General features: G+C 40.0%; 2 protein-coding genes across 3 annotated transcripts in view; one reads left to right on the forward strand and one right to left on the reverse strand.

Annotated features, from left to right (window-relative positions):
• The window catches only part of DLST (dihydrolipoamide S-succinyltransferase), a 33,078-nt gene extending 24,990 nt beyond the window's left edge, over window positions 1-8,088 (reverse strand). For both annotated transcript variants that reach the window (XR_014490676.1, XM_083348293.1), the window contains exons 1-3: window positions 7,938-8,088; window positions 3,312-3,345; window positions 701-749 (exon numbers count right to left, since the gene is read on the reverse strand). Coding sequence is in view for 1 of the 2 variants with exons in the window: in XM_083348293.1 (XP_083204419.1) it covers window positions 701-749; window positions 3,312-3,345; window positions 7,938-8,009 (155 nt within the window). In the remaining variant the exon portion in view is untranslated. The remainder of the gene's footprint in view (window positions 1-700; window positions 750-3,311; window positions 3,346-7,937) is intronic.
• Window positions 8,089-13,210: 5,122 nt separating this feature from the next.
• On the forward strand, window positions 13,211-17,837 carry PROX2 (prospero homeobox 2). The gene is made up of 4 exons (XM_083349243.1): window positions 13,211-13,404; window positions 14,455-14,562; window positions 15,264-15,458; window positions 16,883-17,837. Exons 1-4 carry the CDS (start codon window positions 13,231-13,233, stop codon window positions 17,066-17,068), a joined length of 663 nt encoding a protein of 220 aa, XP_083205369.1. The 5' UTR covers window positions 13,211-13,230; the 3' UTR covers window positions 17,069-17,837.
• Window positions 17,838-23,826: the final 5,989 nt, after the last annotated feature.

A 23,826-nucleotide genomic window follows, 5' to 3' on the forward strand; every position in this document is an offset into this window, starting at 1 on the left:
TGTATACATGTGTGCACGTACACACAAAAACACACACATATGTATTATTTAGCATAGGATCATAGAAAGCCTTAATCCCTATAGCTGAAACTGGGTACTATCAACATATTGATGACATCCAAATCTTTCTCTCTACAACATCTTCCAATAATGATGTGGTTCCCTTGAATATCAGCTCACATTTGATAATTGGCTGGATGAGGGAAAATAGTATTAAATTGAATCCTGGCAAGATGGAGCTGCTCACTGCAACTCCAGAGATCAAGCCTTTTTCCAAAGGGGCAGATGAAATGCAGCTATGATTTAAGAGACTGCACATTAGACCATAAATAATAGCATTTAGGGATTCTGTATCTACACTGCAGACCAAGTGTAGAATCCCACATTCAGAAATCTCAAAAATAATTTTTTTTAAAGCTTTGGAAACAGGAGGGTAGACAGGGCTCAATAGTTTAGCTATCATGTTATCCCATGTGAACTACTCAAATAAATTGTATACATAGATAATAACTTAGTTCAAATATGCAAATAGCTTTAAAATTCTGCTATTCTTGGTTCAACGTCTGATTTGCTCTGGCATAAGGTATTTTCAACCAAAGTATACCAAAACCTCTCTGCAAGTATAATCTAATTAACAATTAGTTCACTAGCAATTAGGCTGTGCCAATTCACTTGCTGACTTCATAAGTTAGATACTTACAAATGTTTCCTGCTGTTACCATACACCAGAGCCTGGCATCGAGAAATCCCTGTAAAGCAAAAAGCACTTTAACTAAGTATCAGGTTATCAAGTCACTTAGTAGTACAGTCCTGTATAGCAAAGACAAGGAGATTTAAATGACATAGAAATCAGAAAGGACAACAGTTGATTGTCACTAGAAAAAAAAACTATAGCTGTTCATGCTCAATAATTAATGTATTTCTGTAAAGCCAGTCCGATATTAAAAGTTGACCAAAGAGATAAAGTTAATGTTTATTAAGAAATAAAGAATATGCTGATGCTATCCAGACCATGTAATGAAAATAATAAAATGCTACAGAATCACTCTATTCAATTAATAGCCTTGACTATCTGGTATACAGGTAGCTTTAAAGGCACAATGATGTTTCTAGGTTTTTATTTTTAACAATCACACTGCACAAGTCAGCTCATTAATGCAATCATTTGCTATTCAACAACTGGCTTGTAAATGACCACTGTTAGTATCATCAGTGTTTGTACTTCCCTACTGTATATAATCTCTCTATCAAACAATGACTCCATCCATCCATCCCAGGATATCATCTCATGTCTCTGATAAAATGGACTCTTGTCCTCAGTAGTTATCAAAGTAAATTCACTAAATTCTTAAGTGCCCACAAGACTTTGCTACTGCTGAAACAGACTATCATATGAGTCTTCAATAGCAACCAGGTTTACAACAAAGTGGCCCAGAATTTTTTTTATTGGAAATGTTATTTGGAAGGTATTGGTTATGATTAATTTATTAAATTACCCAGAAAAAATAACAGGCTTCAAATACCTACAAACCAAGCACTGATTCAAACTACCGTATTTTCTGGCGTATAAGACGACTTTTTAACCCATGAAAATCACCTCAAAAGTTGGGGGGTCGTCTTATATGCCGAGTCGTCTTATACGCCGGAAAAATACCTCTAGGATCTTTTCTCTTTTCTGCTGGGTGGCGGGATCGCTGGGTGAATGGAGGTAGGCATGGCGACCCGTGGTAAAGCAGCTGACGGTGAACGGGTGATGGAGGGCAAACTCTCGTTAGCTTCTGGGGCAGCTACTGCAGCTGCCGCTGTTGCTCTCTCTAGGACTGGCCATGCTAGCGCCTCCAATGCTGGCTGTCAGGTCCCCGATGAGAGGAGGGGCAGGCAGTCCCCAGAGGCGCCCCGCTCGACCATAGGAAGGGAGCACCTTTGGTCCCACCAAGGCACCGCCTGACTCGCGCCGACCAGAAGAATTGCTTGCCCGGTCACGGAGTGCGGAACTGAGAGCAGCAGCGCACCAGGTGAGAGATCAGAGAAAAGAAGGCGAGGCGCCCATTTGGCGGGGAAGGAGCAAAGCTGGGCAAGTCACAGAGCAGGCGGAGCAGAGAAACGTTACAGGGGAAAAGGGGGCGGGGTTTAAAAGGCAAGGCGGGCCGGACGTGGAGACGTTCTGCAGTTAGAAGTAACGAAGGAGCCTCCGGGCGCTTTCTGGATCGGATTGTGCAAACTGAGTGTGCCGCTACAGTCCTCGTGTTTCCCAGGGTTGCCTGTCGTGCCAGAGGTATTCCCTGTAGCTCCAGATTCTTTAGCTCCCCACTTTCCTTAATTCGGGCGAATTTTGTGCTCCGTGGAGAAACATTAATACGCAAATGCCGTTTGTTTAACTGCGCAAAACTCGGGGGAAACCTTGGCATTTGGGAACGGAAAGGCTTAAGCCTTTTCATTTCTGTTTTATGCACGGGCTGGGAGGGTCACGAAGTTTACCTCTTTTATTTTAGCAAAATCGTGGCACTTATAAAAAAGGGTACTAACGCTAAACGAGTTGTTAATATGCAGATTGTGTGCCAGGAAGTGAAATATTGAGTTATTAGCCCAAACCCTATAATTTAACATGAAAAGTAGGGGGTTGTCTTATACGCCGGGTCGCCTTATACGCCGGAAAATACAGTAATTTGTTGCTCAAGTAGTAGTGAACCTATGAATACTTACACTCAGCAAGTTACACCAACTTTTATTAACCCACATGTGCTTCTGCAGGATTTAGCAATGCTTTCCAAAAAATTGTGAGTAGAACAAGGATAAACACTAAATTTGATTTGACTTAGTTAAAAATTAAATATAGTAAAAATGATTAATACATGATTGGAAAAGGTGCTTTTTAGATGAAGCATCTTGAACACAATCCCAACCAAATGAGTCAGAAATACATGACAGCTGTTTTCCTTTTCACATGTATATATATATAAATTTACGATGAACAGAATTAATATTTGCCACCTGCCAATTCATAGATCTTAAGCAGAAATCCTTTATTTCATATCAGGACTTGCAAAAAAAAACCTGTTACTTTTATGTTATTCCTTGTTTATAACTTTATATTACTCTAATTCTGTACAAGGATTTGCTCATTGATTGAACTAGCTATTTATTCTACAGAACTGTTCTCTGGCTGCTCTACCGACACACACAGAGATTTTTTTAAAATATTATTTTAATAGCCATCTTATTAAAAACAGATTTTATTTTTATAGCAAAGTTTTTTATTAGATTTTTCTTGTTATAGCATTATGAAATGCCCAGTCCTACATAAAACTCACCAGAGAGCCAACACTTTGCCTGTGGACAGTTTCCCTGCCAAAGGAAAAAAATAATAGAAATCACCAATGCAAAGAGAAGTTAGGAATAATTTCACATGCCTAAAATCTCACAGAATTCAGCAAAATTACATGCAACATAGAATAACTGCAATATTGACCTAGTTCACACAACATGCAAAAGAAATGTATCTTTTTATCTATAATTTAACATATTTTATGAACCAGCCATTGTATTTTGCAAACTAGTTTATGACCTAGTGCTGTACTTTGTTTGAAAATGTGTCCATCTGCCCTGCCCCAACCAACAAGTTGGGAAAATGGAATTTTAGTAACTCAGTTCTTAAATGGTTCATCCAGCCAGCCACTCACTCACACGGTCCAAATCCAAATAGCCACAGCCCAGTAGTGGACCATGGCCCAGGAGTTGGTGATTCCTGAGCTACTGTACATAAACTTACAAAGTTTATAAACATTTGTTTTCAACTAACAATTTTAGCATCCATTATTAACATACTCTCATCTTTTTTTATTTCATGGCATAGATTTCCAGTTTAAAAATGGTCCATTCAAAACACTGTTAAAATGAATTGTGGAATATTTAACACAAAAGCAAAACAAACTATAACTAAATTAATTAGTTATAGGAGGAGCCGTGGTGGCACAGTGGTTAGAGTGCAGTATTGCAGGCTGACTTAGCCCACAGCCTGGAGTTCAATTTTGACTGGGTCAAGGCTGACTCAGCCTTCCATCCTTCTGAGGTTGGTAAAATGAGGACCCAGATTGTTGGGGAGGCAATATGCTGACATTGTAAACTGCTCAGAGTGATGTAAAGTGCTATGGAGTGGTATATAAGTCTAAGTGCTATTGCTAATTGGGTAAGAATATTATTCTTTCCTTCTCAATATGCCCACAAGAATTCCAGCCAAACTGATCATTTCTCATTAACTTTAAAACGAATAAATTTCTAACAAGTAACAATGGAATGTCCACTGGAATGTCTTTCTGTGTGTAGAAAAACCAATTAAAGCACCCTCAAGTGGTGGCTATTAAGCCTCTTTTTAAAACATGCTGAGATGGAGGACCCACAACTTCCACAGGCAGGCTGTTCTATTGTAGTATAGATCTTATAATAAGGAAGATTTTCTTTGTATAAAAAAATGAAAAGAAGTCTCTAGGTTTCTTCCCTATGACTTCTTTTATGTACAGGTATCCTCAACATACAACCACAATTGAGCCCCAAAATTTCTGTTGCTAAGCAAGACAGCTGTTAAGTAAGTTTTGCCCCATTTTTACGACCTTTCTTGTCATAGTTGTTAAGTGAATCTGGCTCCCCCAATGACTTTTCTTGTCAGAGGGTCACAAAAGGTGATCACATGACCCTGGGACACTGCAACCATCATAAATGCATGCCAGTTGCCAAATGTCTGAATTTTGATCATGTGACCATGGGGGGGGGTGCTACAATGACCATTAAGTGTGAAAAACAGTCATAACTCACTTTTTTCAAGGCTTTAAACTTCAAATGATGACTAAATGAATGATTGTAAGTTGAGGACTACCTGTACCTGAACACCAATGCCATCTCTCCTCGTAATCTCTTCTCCAGATTGAACATCCTGAGTTTCTTCAGCTTGTCCTCATATGACATGTCCTCAAGTCCCTTTATCATCTTTGTCCTGCTCTTTTAATTTATCCTAACCTGTCAATGTAGAATCATACATAGTACTCCGAGTAGGATCTTGCCAATGCAGAACAGAAGGAAGTAAGAACTTTATCTCTTTGATACAATGCTTTTTCTGATGCAGTCCAGAAGTTCATGTTCTTATTGTTGATGACCACACTTGAGTCCTCTCTGATCTAATGCTCCCAAACAATAAATCCTTCATCTTGTACACCTGCTCTATATATTTTCTCTCTAAATATAATATCCTATATTTCTCCAACTAGGAGGACACTGCTCCTTCTACCCAACCAGATTAGTTAAACAATTTTGTTCTAACTTCCTGAGTGTTGGACAGATTTCCCTTCTTTGTATCATCCACTAATCAAAACTATTATCCAGCTGATCCATTAAAAATAGAGTAATACTGCCCCTAAGAAAATCTCTACAGAACTCCACTAGTTTTTCAACTCGGCACAGAATCATTAGTGTTGACTTTTATGACTGGGGTCAGCCATTCACAACTATCTTTACTGTAGTGCTATGCAAACTACACTTTAAGAACTTGTTAATGAGAATGTCATATGAACATTGTCAAAAGCTTTGGTGAAATATATTATATCCACAACATTCCCATTTTCTGCTAAGCCATTTTATCATACTAAGTCTTCCTCACTTGCAGAAGATACTATCCACATTCATGAAGTTTGAGAAAACAAATTCATGGATTATGTGCCATCAAGACATTGTCTATGCCTAGTGACTACAAAGACTTTCTCTAAGATGATAGATCTATATAAACCTAAATGTAGATGACAACTATATCCAAGCTCTCTCTATATTATAGCCGCATTCTAGCATATTCTGTACTTTCCATTTTTTTCTTCTGCTTGTAGAAAACTCAATGATCCTATAGCCAACTCACTACTCAAGTTTTAAAAGATAAATAATGCACAAAGCTGTTCTGGAGAAACTCTATATATTTTATCACTGCATCCTATCTGCTTTCCATCTTTTATTTGTGCCAAAATATTCCCTCTAGAACAGGGGTGTCACAATGCCAGTCCACGGGGTGGTTGCATCATGTGGAGGCCGCACCCACCCCAGCTCCAGCAATGCAAAAAAGTTGCCATACGTCGCGACACATCACGTGATGCAGCAAGTTTGACACCCGTAATCTAGAACATTACATTTAGCCTTGCAGATGCCTTCTTTTTTAAATACGGTGTATAGTACATATAAAAAGTATCTAATATATTTACACAATATATAGGCTGCCCAACTGCCAATGTCTCTGGGAAACTTACAATTAAGGAAGAAACTACAAAATACAAAAAAGAAATCATAAATGTCACCCTAAACAACGTAATAAAAAAGTTTATCCAATTGGCTCCCTTTCATTCTGTCACAAAGCCTAGGAGAACCTGACCAATTCTGACCAATCCTCACAAGTACTCCCATTTACTTTTTAAAACAACTTTCTAGTTCTTTCTAGACACACAAATCATTCTTCATGTACAGTAGTGACTTAGAGGGTCTGTTATAAATTTAATCATCATTGTTCTCACATACTGTAATGGTATTGAGAAAAGGCTTTATAATACCTCAATATGGGCTGTATGAAAATATACTAAGTTTCTAGTGAATAAACGGGCTACATCCCAATAAATATATTTATCACTTCTGAAAATACACTGTTGTATTGTACAATAATGAAGAAAATATACTAGAGACTAGACAACAATTGTACTTTGTGGGGTTGCTGCTAAAGAGCAGCGTGCTAGCCTTACAGAGCTTTGGGAATCCATTTGGAAATATATCTGAAAGGCATCTTTATTTCTATTTTGTATTTCTAAACCTCCCATCTCCTTCAAAGAGTACAGTGTGTGTACATAGTACAATCTTGGTGTGACAGAATAATCTGGAGGAGTGAAATATTGATAACCATTACTAAAGAAAACCTTATTATGCATATTTGAAAATATTTAAATTTGCTTTATACAGGGAGATTAAATTAAAATAGGGATGAAAGAAAGCTGGGTGACCTTGGGCCAGTCACACGCAGTCTCTCAGCTCAACCCACCTCACAGGGTTGTTGTTATTGTGGAGGAACATAGGAGAAGGAAGGGCATTTTGGATACATTCGCCAAGTAAGAAAGCTTCCTTGCAGAGATCCATGCAATAAGGGCAACTGAGGGTCAAATGACTAGAATTCTTTATTAAAACCCCGTTTCTCTCGCACATTCTGGGCCAAGAGGAATCTTGCCATATATTTTTTTTTATCCCATTTATATCCCGCCCTTCTCCGAAGACTCAGGGCGGCTTACAATCTAAAGCACAAATCAATGTGTTTAGCAATATCCTTAATTCTATGTATATGCCTGCTTATTAGGGCTTTCGGGGGGCCCCAAGCTTCATTATTACAAAGTCAGCTTATTGCCCCCAACAATCTGGGTCCTCATTTTACCTACCTCGGAAGGATGGAAGGCTGAGTCAACCTTGAGCCCGGTGGGACTCGAACCTGCACTAATTGCAGGCAGCTGGTGTTACTTAAGGAGGCATTAGCTCCACCAAGGCTCTTATTTTTTTCAACCTTCAGAGCCACCTTCGTGCACGGCAAGTTTCCTTGCAAGTCTCGGCCTTGCGAAGTCCCAAGGTCTCCAACCCCAGTTCACCCCTTTCAAACAGGACTTCGCCCGTTCAAAGTGGTTTGCCTCAAACTGGCAAGACGCCGTGTCCTTGCCCCGGCTGGGCGTGGATCTTCTGGGAGGCTCCTTAGAAAATAAGCCGCTGTTCCTCGCACTTATTACCAAGCACCGGCTAAAAAGGGAGCCATAAAGACCTCTCCCTCTCCGCTGCCCCCCCCCGCCCCTCCCCGGTGCCCTTGGGGCCGCTCCCCCATCTCAGCCCCTCGGCTCCCAAGCAGCGACCCCTCTGCCGGCCTGCCATTTTAGCCCGCGAGCTACCTGCTGAACGGCACAGAGCGAACGGCCGAACACCCGGGTGAAGCAACGAGCCCGGACTAGCGAAACTAACATCGCGGCGGCACCAACGGCAAAAGGATGAATGCCAGGGCGCACGCCGGAACCAGGCCCGGCGGAGGCCGGATGCGAGTTGGGACCGACCAACAGTGGCCAGCGGTAGGGGGCGAATCAAGCGGGACGTACCAATTGAGGCAAACCGAACCAGAGAGGGAGCGTGGGTAGGCTGGACCGTGGTAGAGCTAGCTGAGAGAAAGAGGAGTGGCTTTGGAGAGAGGCGTCTGAAGTGTAGAGTGGACCCACCTCGAGCGGTGTGTAACTTCCATGTGGAAAGTCGCCTGCGAGAAACAACGAAGGAAGCCTCTGTTTTAAACCAGATGATATCGTGAAGCAAGCCGCTTCTTGTACTGACCGTAACCGAAAAGGAGCAACACATTTAATCCAAACCTCGGATCTTATGGCGTGTGGGTCTACATAGGGGTCTGCGGCAGGGGTCTTCAAACTTGGCCCTTTTATGACTTGTGGACTTCAACTCCCAGAATTCCTCAGCCAGCCATGCTGGCTGAGGAATTCTGGGAGTTGAAGTCCACAAGTCATAAAAGGGCCAAGTTTGAAGACCCCTGGTCTACGGGGTGGAAATAGGACCGAAACCTCCAGCCCACGAGCCAGCAGCAGAGCGGATAGCATACAATGCGCTGCTCTCGGTACCGATCGCAGATGTGCCCGAGGCATCAGGCTGAGACGGGCGGTCATTAGCATTTTGATTACCATTTCCTTTCCTCTCCCACCGAGCATCACCCGCCAACAGAGGAAAAAGAGCCCACTGTTCTTAAAGTGGGGTGGGAGGAGGATCGGTGTGCGTAGGTGGCTCTCCGAATAGGCTGTGTTGTCGCCTGTTTCGCCTGATTTCTGAAAGAGCGCAATAGTGTGTCCAGAAATAGCCTGGCTGACACCTGCAGAGGAAAGTGCGTACAAGACAGTTAAAGGACAACCATGCATTTGTAAACCCACTTTTTTTTTAGCATGTGTTCCACCAAAATGGATTAGAGCGTTGACTGCATAGTTGTGGCTGACATTTTGACTTTTTCAACCCCCCCACGGATGCCTCTGATGGTGCTGGTAGCAAGTGACTATAGCTAGTATTGGAAATAGCCAAAATGACATCCCACCCCACCAAAGTCATGTGAACAGTATAAAACATAGCCATGCAGAAGCAGGAGAAAATCTGCAATGCATTCATTGTTGACATAATCAGCAACAGAGAAGTAGTTGTGTGTATGGAATAGCCAAAGTCAGTGCAACTGTTTGTTATCAGTAACAGTGCTGTCATTCAGAGTATAGTATAGTATGTTATTAGGGCATGGGAAATAATAACACTTTCCCACAGAAACCTTCGTTTTTCTATGCATCCGTTTGTCACAAAATATCCACAAGCATCCTAGGAACAATGATTCTTAACCAATAATATTATTTGTCCAGTGGCCCAACGCTATTCTATGCTATACTATGCTTTCATTATTGCTTCCAGCACTCTCTTCAGAAGTATAGCATCTCAGGCCTTCCTGTGTACTGGGAAAATGCAATAGAAGACATGGATTTTGGTTCCTTTTGCATATTCATAGGCTCATCAAACTGGTTGGCTGTTCTTGATTTCCCTCACTCCCTATCTGTGACTCTGATACGGTTGACAGCTCTGCCCCTTTCTCATTTAACAGCAGGCTTCAGATGCTTTGAAAGGACAAGGCAGTCAAGGTGAGTGTTTTATGTCTGGGAACAGAAGAAAAGGCATCAATGTTAGGGAGTCTGTTGGTGGAGGGGTGCTGTAATTTTCCCCTTCTTAAAAGTTTGACTATATATTTGCAAATGACCTTTTTGTTGTTTTTTCTTGTAAATTTATTTTCTTTGTATTATTTTTATAACTGTAATTCTGAGGTTAGCTTTGATCAAAGTTGCCTTTGATCAAAGTAGCATCTTATTCGATGTGGCTCAAAATCTCATCACCAGATACTTGGAGAGAATATTAAACTGGAAAATGATTCACTGTTAGGTACTTACATAATTGTCTTCATTCAGAGGAGTAAACCAAGGTATGAGAGTGCAAGTGATAATTCATAAAATTAATATAGCCAATGAGCACAAATTAGGAGACTGAATTAATGTATGTCATATTCCAAAGTAATCACATTCTTGGAATCCAGTTCAGCAAGAAGACTACAGTGTTTTACAGAAAAAGTACTTAAAGGGAGTAGCAGATACATACAGATTACGGGGGAAAGTACTTTTTCATTTTAGAATACTTTCAAGTGTCAATGAGAGCCAGTAATACTTTTTTGTGACTTTTGGAACAGAAAAGTCAATATACAACCTAGATGTGGATGACGTCCAGTAAAATGAACGTTCAAACCTGATAAAATAGAGGCATTTGGGTCTAATATTCCTTGGACTTGAAATTAGAGAAATTATTTGATATGGATCCCCTGCAGGTTGGGGGTGCTCCCAAACTATCATTGTTAGCTGGATACCTTGCTAACCTCTGTATCTATGACCACCTATTGTTAATCTATGTTGGTATACAAGATCTGGTCATTTCTAGACACGGCACTGGGCTACAGTAATTGCTATGTTATACTCTCAAGAGGGATGCTTTTATTATAGTATTTGTTGCTGCTATGGGGACTTTCACAAAGAAAACATTACTGAGTTACTGGCTGAAATTCCTTACTGTGCACATATTGCATTTGTGCTAATAATCTACATGAGTGATCCATATACTATTAATTCAGCTTCAACATATTGGGCAGGGGGAAATAAAGGTAGTCAAGCTTGATTCCTGGTAATATCAATGTAGCCATGAGTAGCTATGTTTTGTTCTGGATGTTTTTCAGTTCTCAATCTAGCTTACTTAGTATTCTCTAGTAGTCTTCCATCTGAGTACTGACCACACCGGCCTCTGCTAATCTAAACTAACTCATGAATAGTTTATGTTTACTTTATTATTGTTTCAAATTCATTAACAGAAAAGAAATATACATGTGAATAATGCAAGATAATATCAACTGTACCCCACAAAAAGGAGGGAAAAACTTGCAAAAGTACTAACAGTTTCCCCCCAAATGATCATGTTTTCTTCCTGTCCTATTTGTCAAAAACTAATCAAAACACAAAAGGGACAGAGAAGTAATAATAACAAACTAATTCAAATAGTAAATATCAACAATCCATTTTTGCTCATCTGTTTCCAATGTTGTACACATAGTCCTCAATGAAGTTACAAGCTTCATTGAAAAAAGTAACTTCTGGCTGTTTTTCAACTTATGATTGTTGCAGCATCCCCCTGTCATGTGATCAAAATTCAGGCACTTGGCAACTGGCATGTATGTGTGACAGATGGACTCAAGTAATCACAGTCTGCAACCTTCTCAGCTGGCTTCTAACAAGCAAAGTCAATGGGGAAGCCAGATTCACTGAACAAGCATGTTACCAATTTAATAACAATGGTGATTCACTTAACAACTGTGGCAAAAAAAGGTTGTAAAATGGGGCAAAACTTACTTGACAACTGTCTGGCTTAACAAGAGAAATGTTGGGCTCTGTTGTGGTCATTAAGTGAGGACTACCTGAATTATCCTTTTTTACCAGATCCCATGTCCCAAAATCTTGATAAATTCAAAATACTTTGGGATATATCCAAGAAAATAAATGATACAGTGATAAATCAATTAATTCCATTGCACTGTGAACCTGTTAGCTAAGATTGTTTTCTTCATATTCATCTGTAACCCTCTCTTTTAGGAATGTTTTAAACATACTAACTTGGGCAAGGTGTAACATTTAATCTACAAACACGTAGATTAGCGTGCTCTGTTTTTCTTGCAGTATTTTATGTGTAGAATCCTCAGACCTGATAGTTGGTACACTGATAGTTAATCATATATGTGTTTACATACTAGATAATATATTTTACTCTTTCTGCTCCAGATTCCTGGCTAATTAAAGTATAAAAAAGAAAGTTTTTTATTCACAAGGCACCTGTGCTCTCAAAATCAAAAGTTGTATTTTCCTCTCTAATTTTCACTGTTTTACTGGCTATCAATTCTTTGTCCTGAAAGAAGAAAGAGAGATGAATGTGAATAGTATTGCTAATCAATATAATTATATTCCTAGTTCTGTATGTGTAGATGGACAAAAAGGAGAGTTTTGTATTGAAGGAAATTATTCTTTTCGCCCTCATTATGGATCTATCATATCACATCTTCTTAATCGGCCAGAAGTAAATAGTGAGCTAGATATAAGCTTTCTTCTCCCCTCACCACAGAAAACTGAACACCCATCTTCTGGGAAAGCTAATGCCATGAGTCCATTGCCTGCCTATGGTTTTGGTAACACAAATCAGTCCCATAATGAACAACTACAAGCTAAGAGGGCTAGAGTGGAAAATATTATCCAGGGAATGTCAAACCCAATAGTGTCTGATACTCTGGAAGAACAGGATCACCAAAATTTTGAGAAAGGAAAGGAAAGCTATAGACAAAACAAGAGAAAGCAGAAACTTCCTCAACAGCAAAGTCTGCCAGGAATTTCCCTAACAAGACCTAGAAGCAGCATCTCAGCAGAAGAATTCCTTCAGCTGAAAAAACAGCTCTATGCTTTGCAACATCAGTTGAAGCAACTTGGAGAGAGGCTTCTTCAACATGATGAGGAAAATGATTGTAATCTAATCCAAGAAAGTATAGAGAGAACTATGGGCTTGTTGAAGATGTATGGTGGAAAGATAGACACCAACAGTCAAGTGTTGTGTTGTGATCAACATAAAGATTATTTATGGAACAGCACACCCAGAATAAAAGAGCTTGTGCTGTCAGAGAAAGAAGATATAGGCATTCAAAATTTGGAGGATAAAACACTTTCAGAAATATTAACACAAGAATTAACACAGGTAATGACACATGCTGTAGATTCAGTTTTGAAAAAGATCTTGCCTAAATCATCAAGCCTTCATTCTCAGTTGCCCAATAATTCCATAGGGACAGCTGTTGGAAGAAATATACCCAGTAAATGGCTTCCTAAGATTTCTTCTCCTAAAGGTCCTATATCATTAATCGCAGAAAAATCTCCAAGCTTTCCTGTTCATTCCACCCAAACAAAAACGGAGAGAAAGCCTTGCCAGGCACCAGAGGATTACCCCTTGATCTTGACCTCTGAAGTTCAAAAAAATGACATTCTTAGTCAAATGCTATTCTGTGGTCAAAAAGGCCATTGGGACAGTCCTCCTCCAAGAATGGTATCTCCTGAGTCTTTAGAAGTGCCATGGCAACCAATCAAACTTAAGTCATCAGGCATGAAACAACAATATCCGCCTTCCCTGGGAAGTTTGGCTTCTCTTCCTTCTACAAACTCAATGTTTGCTGAAATGCATGCCATGGTGGATGGAGTGTATTTCTCAGCAAGAAATATATCCTTTGGGGGTCTTTAAAACCTCTTTGCATAGGGTGGGGTAAAGCACTATTACCATTTAGGATATGGGATACAACTTGCATGCAACTCATTAACACCTATGTAATATTCTCCAAACATTTCTGAAGTGGTCAGAGTCAATCTTTCCTGACACTTTGAATGAAATAAGGGGTTTACTTGTTGCATTTTATCCCCCTTAAAAAAGTGACACTGCACAAAAAGATTGGGCTTAAGACATTGTTCCCACTTTGAGAAGTTTATTTCTGCCTCTAGCCACATCCCTTTAGTTGCCACTTGCCAAACAAATTAACAGTGCATTACTTATAAGAAAGATGCTTGAATGCTATTACCTTGATGTAAAGCCTGAACTGTGCTATTTCCTTTTATTCTGCAAAATGAATTTATATGCCTCCTTAAAATGAAAGCTGCCACTGCAGATAGAAATGTTATATGATACTGGGTTATACCCAAGGCTACTTTTATGGCAATGAGTTAACTGATTTCTACTTTCGGATGAAGCATAAAATAAAAAATAGGTCTCTGTTGCTAGTCTCCATTGCATGGGATTAAGAGACAATATTTCCATTATAGTGGCACTATTGGGCATCTTTATATTCTGGCAGAGATATCACCCTTTAGATGCTAATCTATATTTCTCCACATCTTCCAAGACAGATCCTAGATTTTTCCCCTCAAAGTTCCGCCTGATAACATTGCTATTGTATTGATATAGAATACATCAGTAGAAAGGAATCTCATGAGGACAGCATGTAGCATTAATGGGACTGTGCAGAGTTTCTGATTTGAGAAGCACAGTAGGATCTGCAGCACACCTGTGCTTTCAAATAGCATTTGATCCTGAAAACACTTTAAAAAAAATGTTTTGTTGGACTTGCCTGGGAGCCATCTGCATCTGATTTGTAATTGCAGAAAAAGTTGTTTTTAATGTAAGACATTCCCAATAGGTGCTACATATCCTGTCCTATGAATCTAGATAGCTGTAGAGCCCCACATTGGGCAAATAATGTTTTCCTTGACTCCAGTTTAAATCCAGGAAGCTTTGACCCCAGGCCATCTGAAAAAGGCTAAACTGATGTTCTTCTTCTCACGCTATCCCACATCTTCCCTGTTGAAATCTTATTTTCTGGATATACAGGTAAGCTTAACTTTATATATTTCATTGCTAACTTATAACAGATTCTCCAAAAAAACCCTTAGTATAGCACGGATGCTTGTGAAAATTGGAAAGGTAAGCAAAGGTGATGCAAAACTTAAGTACCAATCATATTATGTCCAAGTGTGTACAAAATACTTGCAGATTTACACTGTACACATGACCTTTGCTTAATGACCACTGGTTCAGAAACTATTTGAACCTATATCTGCACTGAACAAGTGGTACTAATGACCTCCTTGAAGTTCTGGCTGTTGCAATATCCCTGAGCTCCTGTGATTGCAATTGGCTCATGGTTATGACATTGCAGCAGCCTGTGGTCATGTGATCACCCTCTGCAACCCTCTCTCTCAGCTTTCTACAAACGAAGTCAATGGGGAAGCCAGCAGAAAGTTTCAAGTGGTGGCCCCTGATGCCATTACTTAACAATCCAGAGTGATTTGCTTAACAACGGCAAGCTGAAGTGCTGGAATTTCTGTCAATAAATACATGATTACAAGACATTACCCTTTTCTACTGTGTTTCTTAGTGATGTGAGATTCCAGGCCCAATTACTTCATTACGCAAGGACTACCTAGAGGGAATGTTTTTAGAGGAAGCACATACACATATATAATACAACATAGTGTCCAGAGAAAACAGAAGTTAACATATAATGCCATGTTAACTGCTCTTTTTAACAGTTTACTCGCTGTATCACCTCCCAGCTCATCAAGTGGTTCAGCAATTTCCGTGAATTTTATTATATCCAGATGGAAAAATTTGCAAGGCAAGCTCTCTTGGAAGGAATTACAGAACTCAGTGATCTTATTGTTACCAGGGACTCTGAGCTCTTCCGGATCCTTAATGTCCATTACAACAAGGGGAATGATTTTGAGGTGAGACTATATTTGAATAATATAGAAGAAGCACCATCCACAATCTCTTCAAATCAGAATACCACAGAGATCACTGTAGCTTACAATTATTATTCATTGAGAATCTGTAATTGAGGAAGCTTTATCACAGCACTGCATCTTGAAAAACTGATACTGACTACATTCTGATCCTAACTATATAGAGACTTAAAGTGTTGAAATACTAACTGAATTATCTAATGAGTAACAGATATCTGTTTCTTATTCCAAATAGATTTAATGATGTAACAGTAGCTGCTTAAATTGTAGCCACATACGTGGTGTGTAAGTACTTGAGCAGTTGTTCACACGTTACAGTCTTCTCTGTAATTGTTCGGCTACTGTCGAATGCACAGCCCCAAATGCATACTGGATTCTTTGTCATATTTTGTTAAGGAGGAGCTTAACACTAAGTGTATTTTTGTTATTCTGAGGATGGATTTTTATATTATGTTTTTAGATTGTGAACCATACAAAGTTATTTAGAGAAGAGGTACTGTGCTGCCACCACGTGGCTGTTTTGGAGAAATTACAATGTGGGCAGTCAGACCCTCCTACCCTATGATGTATTTCCTCTTCCCTCCTCCTTCTGGGATGGACTTCCTCCTCCTTTGTCTCTGGAGAGAATCCCATCCTCCATTGTCCAGCTAACATGTGACAACAGCAGATGTGCAGACGCTGGGAATATTACCATTTTCTGACCTTGGAGATACCTTGGAAATATCTTGGAAATGCTGTACAAACGTCATCTTAATCTACATGCAATAAAGGTATTTCTATATGATAAAGGGTGTTTCCACGAGTTCAAACTATCTGGAGAGAAGTGTTAATGGTAATGGCCTGTTTATATAGACCATAGAAGTCTTAACAAGGGGTTAATTACAGTACAACAGCTTTGGATCCAGAATAGTCAGAAAATGGTAATATTCCCAGTGTCTGCACATCTGCTGTTGTCACGTTAGCTGGACAATGGAGGATGGGATTCTCTCCAGAGACAAAGGAGGAGGAAGCCCATCCCAGAAAGGGGAGGGAAAAGGAAATACATCATAGGGTAGGAGGGTCTGACTGCCCACATTGTAATTTTTCCAAAACAGCCACATGGTGGCAGCACAGGTACAGAACAGTACATAATGGAATAATTAAATAAGAATCTCTGCATGGATTAGTACCTGCTTGGCATGATCCTGTTCTGATATTAAACCATAAATGGTTAGAGGTAGAAGGAATTAGGACCAAGAATTGACAACCTATCAGTTATGGTAAAAAATTAATGATACCTTGGGAAGAATAGGTAGTTTCTATCAAACACTACAGTGCAATAGCTTTGCTAAAATGAGGCTGATCATTGACCATACAGGTGTCAAATTAATAAAACTTTTTCTAAACTTTTCATTCTATCTTTACAGGTTCCTGATGGTTTCTTGGATGTTGCCAGTCTGACCCTTCAGGAATTCTTTACTGCTGTCAGAGCAGGGAGGGATTTGGATCCTTCCTGGAAAAAACCAATTTACAAAATAATTTCCAAGCTTGATAGTGAGATTCCAGGTGTATTTAAATCCTCTAACTGCCCTAAGGAATTCACCCAAGATTAATGTACAGTGGTCATGGCATGTGACTGATTCTACATTCACTGCTGTGTAAGTTTTGACTGCATACTAACACAGCAGTTGGAATTTGAATCCACAGAGAAGGCATGATCAGTATTCTAATATTTTATAAATATATGAAAGGGACATTTTGTGACTGACTGCAGAAACTTTTTCTGCTGTATCCCTTGTGTTTTATTACTTATTTATTAAACAAACATATTAGGCAAACTGATATAGCTGCCCATCTACCAAAAAGGAACACTGTGCAGCAACAGAATATAGTACCGTACACTAAAAAAAGACCATGGGGCCCCAATAAAACTTGCAATCATTTAACTATCTCCTCCATTTACTCCACCATTAGATCCATCCTGGATCCAGTGCCTGGGAGAAAATCCAAGTCTTCATTATTTTTTTGAAGGCCAATTGGGGCCATATCTCTGGGTAGAGGCTGTTTCATAAGTCAGGCACCATGCAGAGAAGGCAATCCGCACCAAAGCCCTAGTAGGCAATATTGTTTCATCAAGGATTGTTTTCTATAATCCTACTAAATCTCCTTTGAAAGAGAATGCTAAGCCAAGCTACAGCATGATCACTCAATAGTATGGGCCAATAAATGATAAAATACGATGCATTTCCCTGAAATCTATTGAATTAAATATTTATAAGGTACTACTTCTGTACAATTATCTAATACATCCATTTAAGTTCTGTTTATTTTTTTTCTCAGAATATATACCCATAAAATAGTCTGTTGTATCAATCTGAATGGAATTTAGGCATGGTTTAATTTTCTTCAATGGTCCTAATGAAATTTACAGAACCCTTGGCATAATGAGCTAGCTACTTTAGAAAACTAATGTTTTAAAAAGAGGGTCACAACATTTATTATTAAATAGCATCTACATTAATACCTTGTGGCACTCTTTCAAGAAAAATTGTATTCTTATTATATTGATGGCTGTCATGTTCATCTTTTCATGAGTGAGGCCATGAGTGAGACAACCTTAAGTCCTCCTTGGTTGTACCAGGGTTAAAATACTATTTCCCTCCTAATTCTGACAAAGCCAATGTCATGGTTCCGATTAATGAGACAGATCAAAGAACAATGCATGATTGTTCATTTCAAAAAAGTATCATAATGAGAACGGAGCATCAGCACTCATGGATGGATGCCAGAATCTGAATTCTCCTCCCCTTGACACACCACATCATACAGAATTTCCCTCCCTTAATTACACATCATGAATCACATTTACCAATTAGTTTAACATACGAAGTTTCACTTCTCTTCTGAAGCAGCTATCCCTTATCTTGACAAAACATCCGGGTTGATTTCCTCCCGCGCTTTAGTGTTTGAAAACCAAACAGTTAAAGTAAAAGGTTGCCTCTTATATTGTCAGGGCAAAAACATGTCAATGTTTGCAGCATTGACAGCTAAAGGCTGAAGTTATGTAACATGTATTAAGATACTAAGGGAAATCAGATGACTGGCAGGATTGGAAAAGGCAGCACTAGAGGCATGAAATGGATATGTAATGGGGACAGCGGATTTCATGCTGATATAAAAACAATACTTACTGACTCAAAATGGATGACTAGAACTTTACCTCAACTGTGGGAAAATACCTTTTGCTTTTACATTCTCCTTTGTCTGCATCTCATTTCTGGCTCATGTCTTCTTAACTGGAAGAGTAGAGATTAGTAGTCCTTGTCTAATTACTCTAATTGGGATCACACGACCATCCTGCTTAGTGATGGCAGTTCTGGCAGTCCCAGTTGTGGTCATTAAACGAATCATCTGCAGCCATTAAATAAGGCATCATGACCGTGATTTCAGACTTTCTGCTTGCTTCCCCATTGACTTTACTTGTGGGAAAGCAACTAGGAAGGTGCAAGTGGCAGTCATGGTATACTGTGACAGTTGTAAGTGCAAGGACTGATCAAAAGTTACCTTTTTCAGCAGTGTCTTAACTTCAGTCACTAAACGAATGGCTGTTAAGTGAGGACAATACGTACTTAAGTTCTCCACTGAGAAAGAATATCAAAATAAGCAGTTTTCATAACAAGAGGTAAACATATGGAGGAATGATCAGCCATTACAATATTACAAACAACTCTCACATCTGCACAAATGTTTCCTTTTTCAACAGCTTTGTCTTAAAGCAACAAATGAATCTTCATCCTTGTTCAGTTGCTAAATTGTGTCCGACTCTTTGCGATTCCATGGCATAGCATGTCAGCCCCCTCTGTCCTCTACTGCCTCCCGGAATTTGCTCAAATTCATGTTATTACGTTGATGACACTATCCAAGCATCTCATCCTCTGCCATCCCTTTCTCTTTTTGCCTTTACTTTTTCCAACACCAGGGTGCTTTCCTATGAGTCCTCTCCTCTTATTAGGTGGCCAAAGTATTTGAGCTTTAGCTTCAGTATCTGTCCTTCCAAAGAACCATCAGGATTGATTTTCTTTAGGAATCTGAAGAAGGAAATGGCAATCCACTCCTTGCCAAGAAAACTCCACGGACAGTAGCATCCTTAAGTTTCTATAAATCAAAGCGATCTATAGTATAGAGTTTATGCAATACTGGTATCAGTGTATTTCAAATGTATTTTTTAGGAGCTTGAGAGCAGGACAGAAATCTAAACTGAACTGATGATACAGGAGAAGGCCTTTCTAACCACCACCACCCTTTTCTCCACACTGGAAACTGAACAATGAAAAGAATCAGAATGGAGACAGATTAGGCTTTTGATCAAGTCTTATTAAGGTACAGTATTGCTAAATATGATCTTGCTGAAGGTGAGTCACAGTGTAGGTCTGATGCTGAAAGTTCCCTTTTGCTAGATTTGTGTGAGCAAGCATATATAAGGTTGGAAATTATATCTGGGTGGGGGTTTTTTTAGAAGAACAAAAGAACTTAAGACTTGATGCATATGATTTAATTTAATCATATAATTAATTTTTTAAACTATTATATACTGCTCATCTTAATAACCCTGGCAGCTCGTAACCATTGGACAAAAATTCATAGAAATTACAATGAAAAACAAAAACAAAAAAGACAAAAGAAAAGTCAGGGTGAAAAGGGTGAAAAGTCAGGTCTTCATGGCTCTTCTAAAGATCAGGAGGAGGAAGCACCTGGATCTCAGGGAGAACCTTGTTCCGTAAGGCAGGTGCTACTTCAGAGGAAGCATACTTCCAGGAGCCTGGGGAATGACATTATTTAACTGAATGAACCCAGAGGTACCAAGGACCAGGCCCTATGCCAATTGCCCATTTCCCCAAAGGATAAGAACATAAGAAGCTGTTTTATATCAGGTCACACTATCTGCCTATCGGGTGCTGTGTTATTTAATTGAACAACAGTAGTTTTCTGCAGGGTCAGCTGTTACCTACATTAAAACTATTACTTAGTACTCTTCATTAAAACTGTAATGAATCTGAAGTTGGTGCCTTTTGCTTCTCCTGGTTCAAATCCTCATCCTGACAGAGACAACTGGCTGACAGCAGTGTCACTCATGTTTTCTTAATTAAACTTACTTCGTAGGGTTGTTATGAGAATAAAGAACTATATTTTCCTTGGGAAAATGAATTAAAAATGTAATAAATCAATAATCTTCTTGCTGGACCTTTGCCTAGTTGCATTTTCTTATGAGTTAGCAGAATAAAAAAAAAACGTAACAGACCAGCATTTTTATATTGTAAATTTAACATGGGTTCCATTGAGAAACAAGGAAAGATTATAACGGCCCTAGAAATACTGGATTTACAGTTATTTCTAACTGTAAATAACTGGGCATAAGATCTATGTAGAGTAGACTGCAATTTGGTCAACAGATTAAGTCACTTTAGTCAATCCAAACCGAGGAAGCAAGGTTAGAAAGAGTTAGAAAGAGAATAGGTATCCATCACGAAGAATGCCCAACCTTTCTGGCTTTCAAGAAAATGAAGAACTACTTCTCAAGCAGGTTTCGAGCGACTTTTATGTGTGGTTCCTGTTGCACCAGTAACAGCGCAACACATCTGATTTATTCTTTCCAGCAGTTACTGTTTTAAAAGTTGATTTTGTGACAGGCTGAACCCTTTAAAAGTCACCCAGAATATTTGACGAGTGGGCAGCCTTAGAAACCCATTAAATAAATGAAATGACGTGCAAGGCCTGGGAACGCCTCAGCTCCTATTGACTGCTTTCAACAGCAGCCAATACATCTCTTTGGAGCAGTTGTCTAAATAAATAAATAAATACCCCAACTGACTGGAATTCCTCCCAGGTTAGCAAAGAGGTGGCAAGCCAGTTTCACCCCACCTCCTTGACTAAGAAAAGTGGGAGAAATTCCCAAGGATTCAGATACACAAGCCCTGCCCCCCCCAGCTCTTTTGTGAGGAGTTGCAGGTAACCTACAAGGTGCGAATAAAGCAATCTCACAAAACAAGGGAGTTAATACCCATCCTTGCATATTCCATAGGCCAGAATTTGAAACGCACAGGCACAAGCTATATTTTGGGGAACACCGGAAGGTACACCTGCTCCAAAGTGAAAATGCTTTATTAAATAGCTGCACCCCGAGTCTACATTTCAGGACGAGAGCAGGGTCTCCTGGAGCCTTCAATTCCACTCCTTCCCAGGGGGAGATGGAATAACTTCTCCAACTGCTTTCCTCCGAGGCCTGGCACGTCCACCCATCACACCGGCTCCAAGGAGGTTTTTCCTCGCCTTAACTGGGGAACACTTCAGCCGTACAGGGCACGTACCCGGTTAGGCGAGGCAGGAAGGGTGGCACCGTTAAAACGAGCGAAGCCTCGGGGAAAATCAGCAAGGAGCCCGCGAAACATTGAAAACTCCGAGGCTGCGCTTGCGCACAGCAGCATCTCCGGTAACGCCTCCGCAGAAAGCCGGGCGAGCGAGGCACCGCCCAGCCCGCGGCGTCCACGCGGCGAAGGGTCGAGAGAAAGGAGGAGCTCCGCGGGCCGTATGCAGATAAGGCGCCGGCGCCGGGCATTATGGGGAAGCGGTAAGCGCGGCGCACGGAGGGTCGCGATTGTTACGCGTGTCCCTCACGGCCTCCTCAGCAAGATAACGTGTGTAAAAAGCGTGGTCGGGAGGACTGGGGGACGTAGCATGGTCCACTGTGACCTGAAGTGAGTGAAGCGATGGTGGGAGCGCGTCCCGGCGCGAAGCAAAGCATACTTACCTGGCAGGGGAGATACCTTGATCATGAAGGAGGTTTTCCCAGGGTGAGGCTCATCCATTGCACTCCGGGTGTGCTGACCCCTGCGATTTCCCCAAATGCGGGAAACTCGACTGCATAATTTGTGGTAGTGGGGGACTGCGTTCGCGCTTTCCCCTGATGATTTGGTCTAAAAATAGATAAAGCGTAACGCTGCTCCGTGTTTAGTTTTATAGAGCGTTTAAGAATCGTTCTTGTGAAATTTCAACAGATCTATCGGAGAACGGTTGGGTTGTTACAAGGTTTTTCAATTGGAACGTTTTAGCGTTTGAAGTTACCCTTCAAAAAAGCTTGCCACTTTAGCGGATACAAATGACGGACTGATAATGCAGTTGTGTGTCTGAGGCAACTGCACTTCTGTTTTTTCTTCAGCTCTGAGTGGATGGTGGGGAATGGCAGGATTTATACTCCTTGCAGACCAAAAAAAACTCTGTAGTTGGGATAAGCTTGAGGGAGTGACACGACATGTGAACAAAGATTTCAAGATTTTGACTGAACTCCCTAGATAAAGCCAAGGAGTTTTTGAGCACACATAAATTAATTTCAGAACTCAATGCGGAGACGGATAAGACTCTGGAAACAGACCAGCTTTGAAAAAAGGACAGTGAAGAGATGACTGAGGTGTCTATACAGGAATCTGATGTTTCATTTAAAGATGGAAAGTAAAGTCATTACATGGAATATCAATGGGGTTAAATTTCTTACGGACCAATTCTTGCCTTTTTCCTATGAATATTGGAGGCATGTTATTCAAACTGATTCTTTCCTTCAGAAAGAAGCAACTTCTAATCAAAACTCTGAATCAAATTTTTGAGCAGCCTGTTCTTGTTATTTCTGTCTCCTCTATGAAATCTGAACCATTTCATTATCCAACATTTGTGACTATTGGAGACCTGACTGCATAAAGAATGGCAGAGCGAACCCATAAATGGAGCAGGCATCTGCCAGGAATTGCTAATTTGTGCCATTGTTAGATGCAAATGGGGAAAGACCTGAATTCTTTTACATAGAAAGTAAGATAGCTTCGTGACAAGACAGTCCAGGCATTAAAGAGAACACAATTTTGAAGCAAACTAGTAGCCCAGCAAACTAGAAATTAATTCATAATTTAAATATAGTAAGCAGGAGAGGATTGGGAGAAATCCTAATTTAGGCAGGCAATAGTTGCAGAACACTAGATCTTATTCAAGCACCAATGCATAAATAAGCCAGAGCAAATCGAGTAACTGATACTACACAGCAAAAAATGCTTTGGCATAATTGACATATCCTGTAATATAAAAGACATAATTACAGGTATCCTCGATTTACGACCACAACTAAGCTCAAAGTTTGTTGCTAAGTGAAACATTTGTTAAGTGAATTTTGCCCCATTTTTCAACTTTTCTTGCCACAGGTTAAGCGAATCACTGGGATTATTAAGTTAGTAACATGGTTGTTAAGTGAATCTGGCTTCCCCATTGATCGCATGACCCTGGGACACTGCAACAGTCATAAATGAGTCAGGTCCAAGCATTCAAATTTTGATCA

This window comes from Vipera ursinii (assembly GCF_947247035.1).
Source record: "Vipera ursinii genome assembly, chromosome: 1".
Lineage (NCBI taxonomy): Eukaryota > Metazoa > Chordata > Lepidosauria > Squamata > Viperidae > Vipera > Vipera ursinii.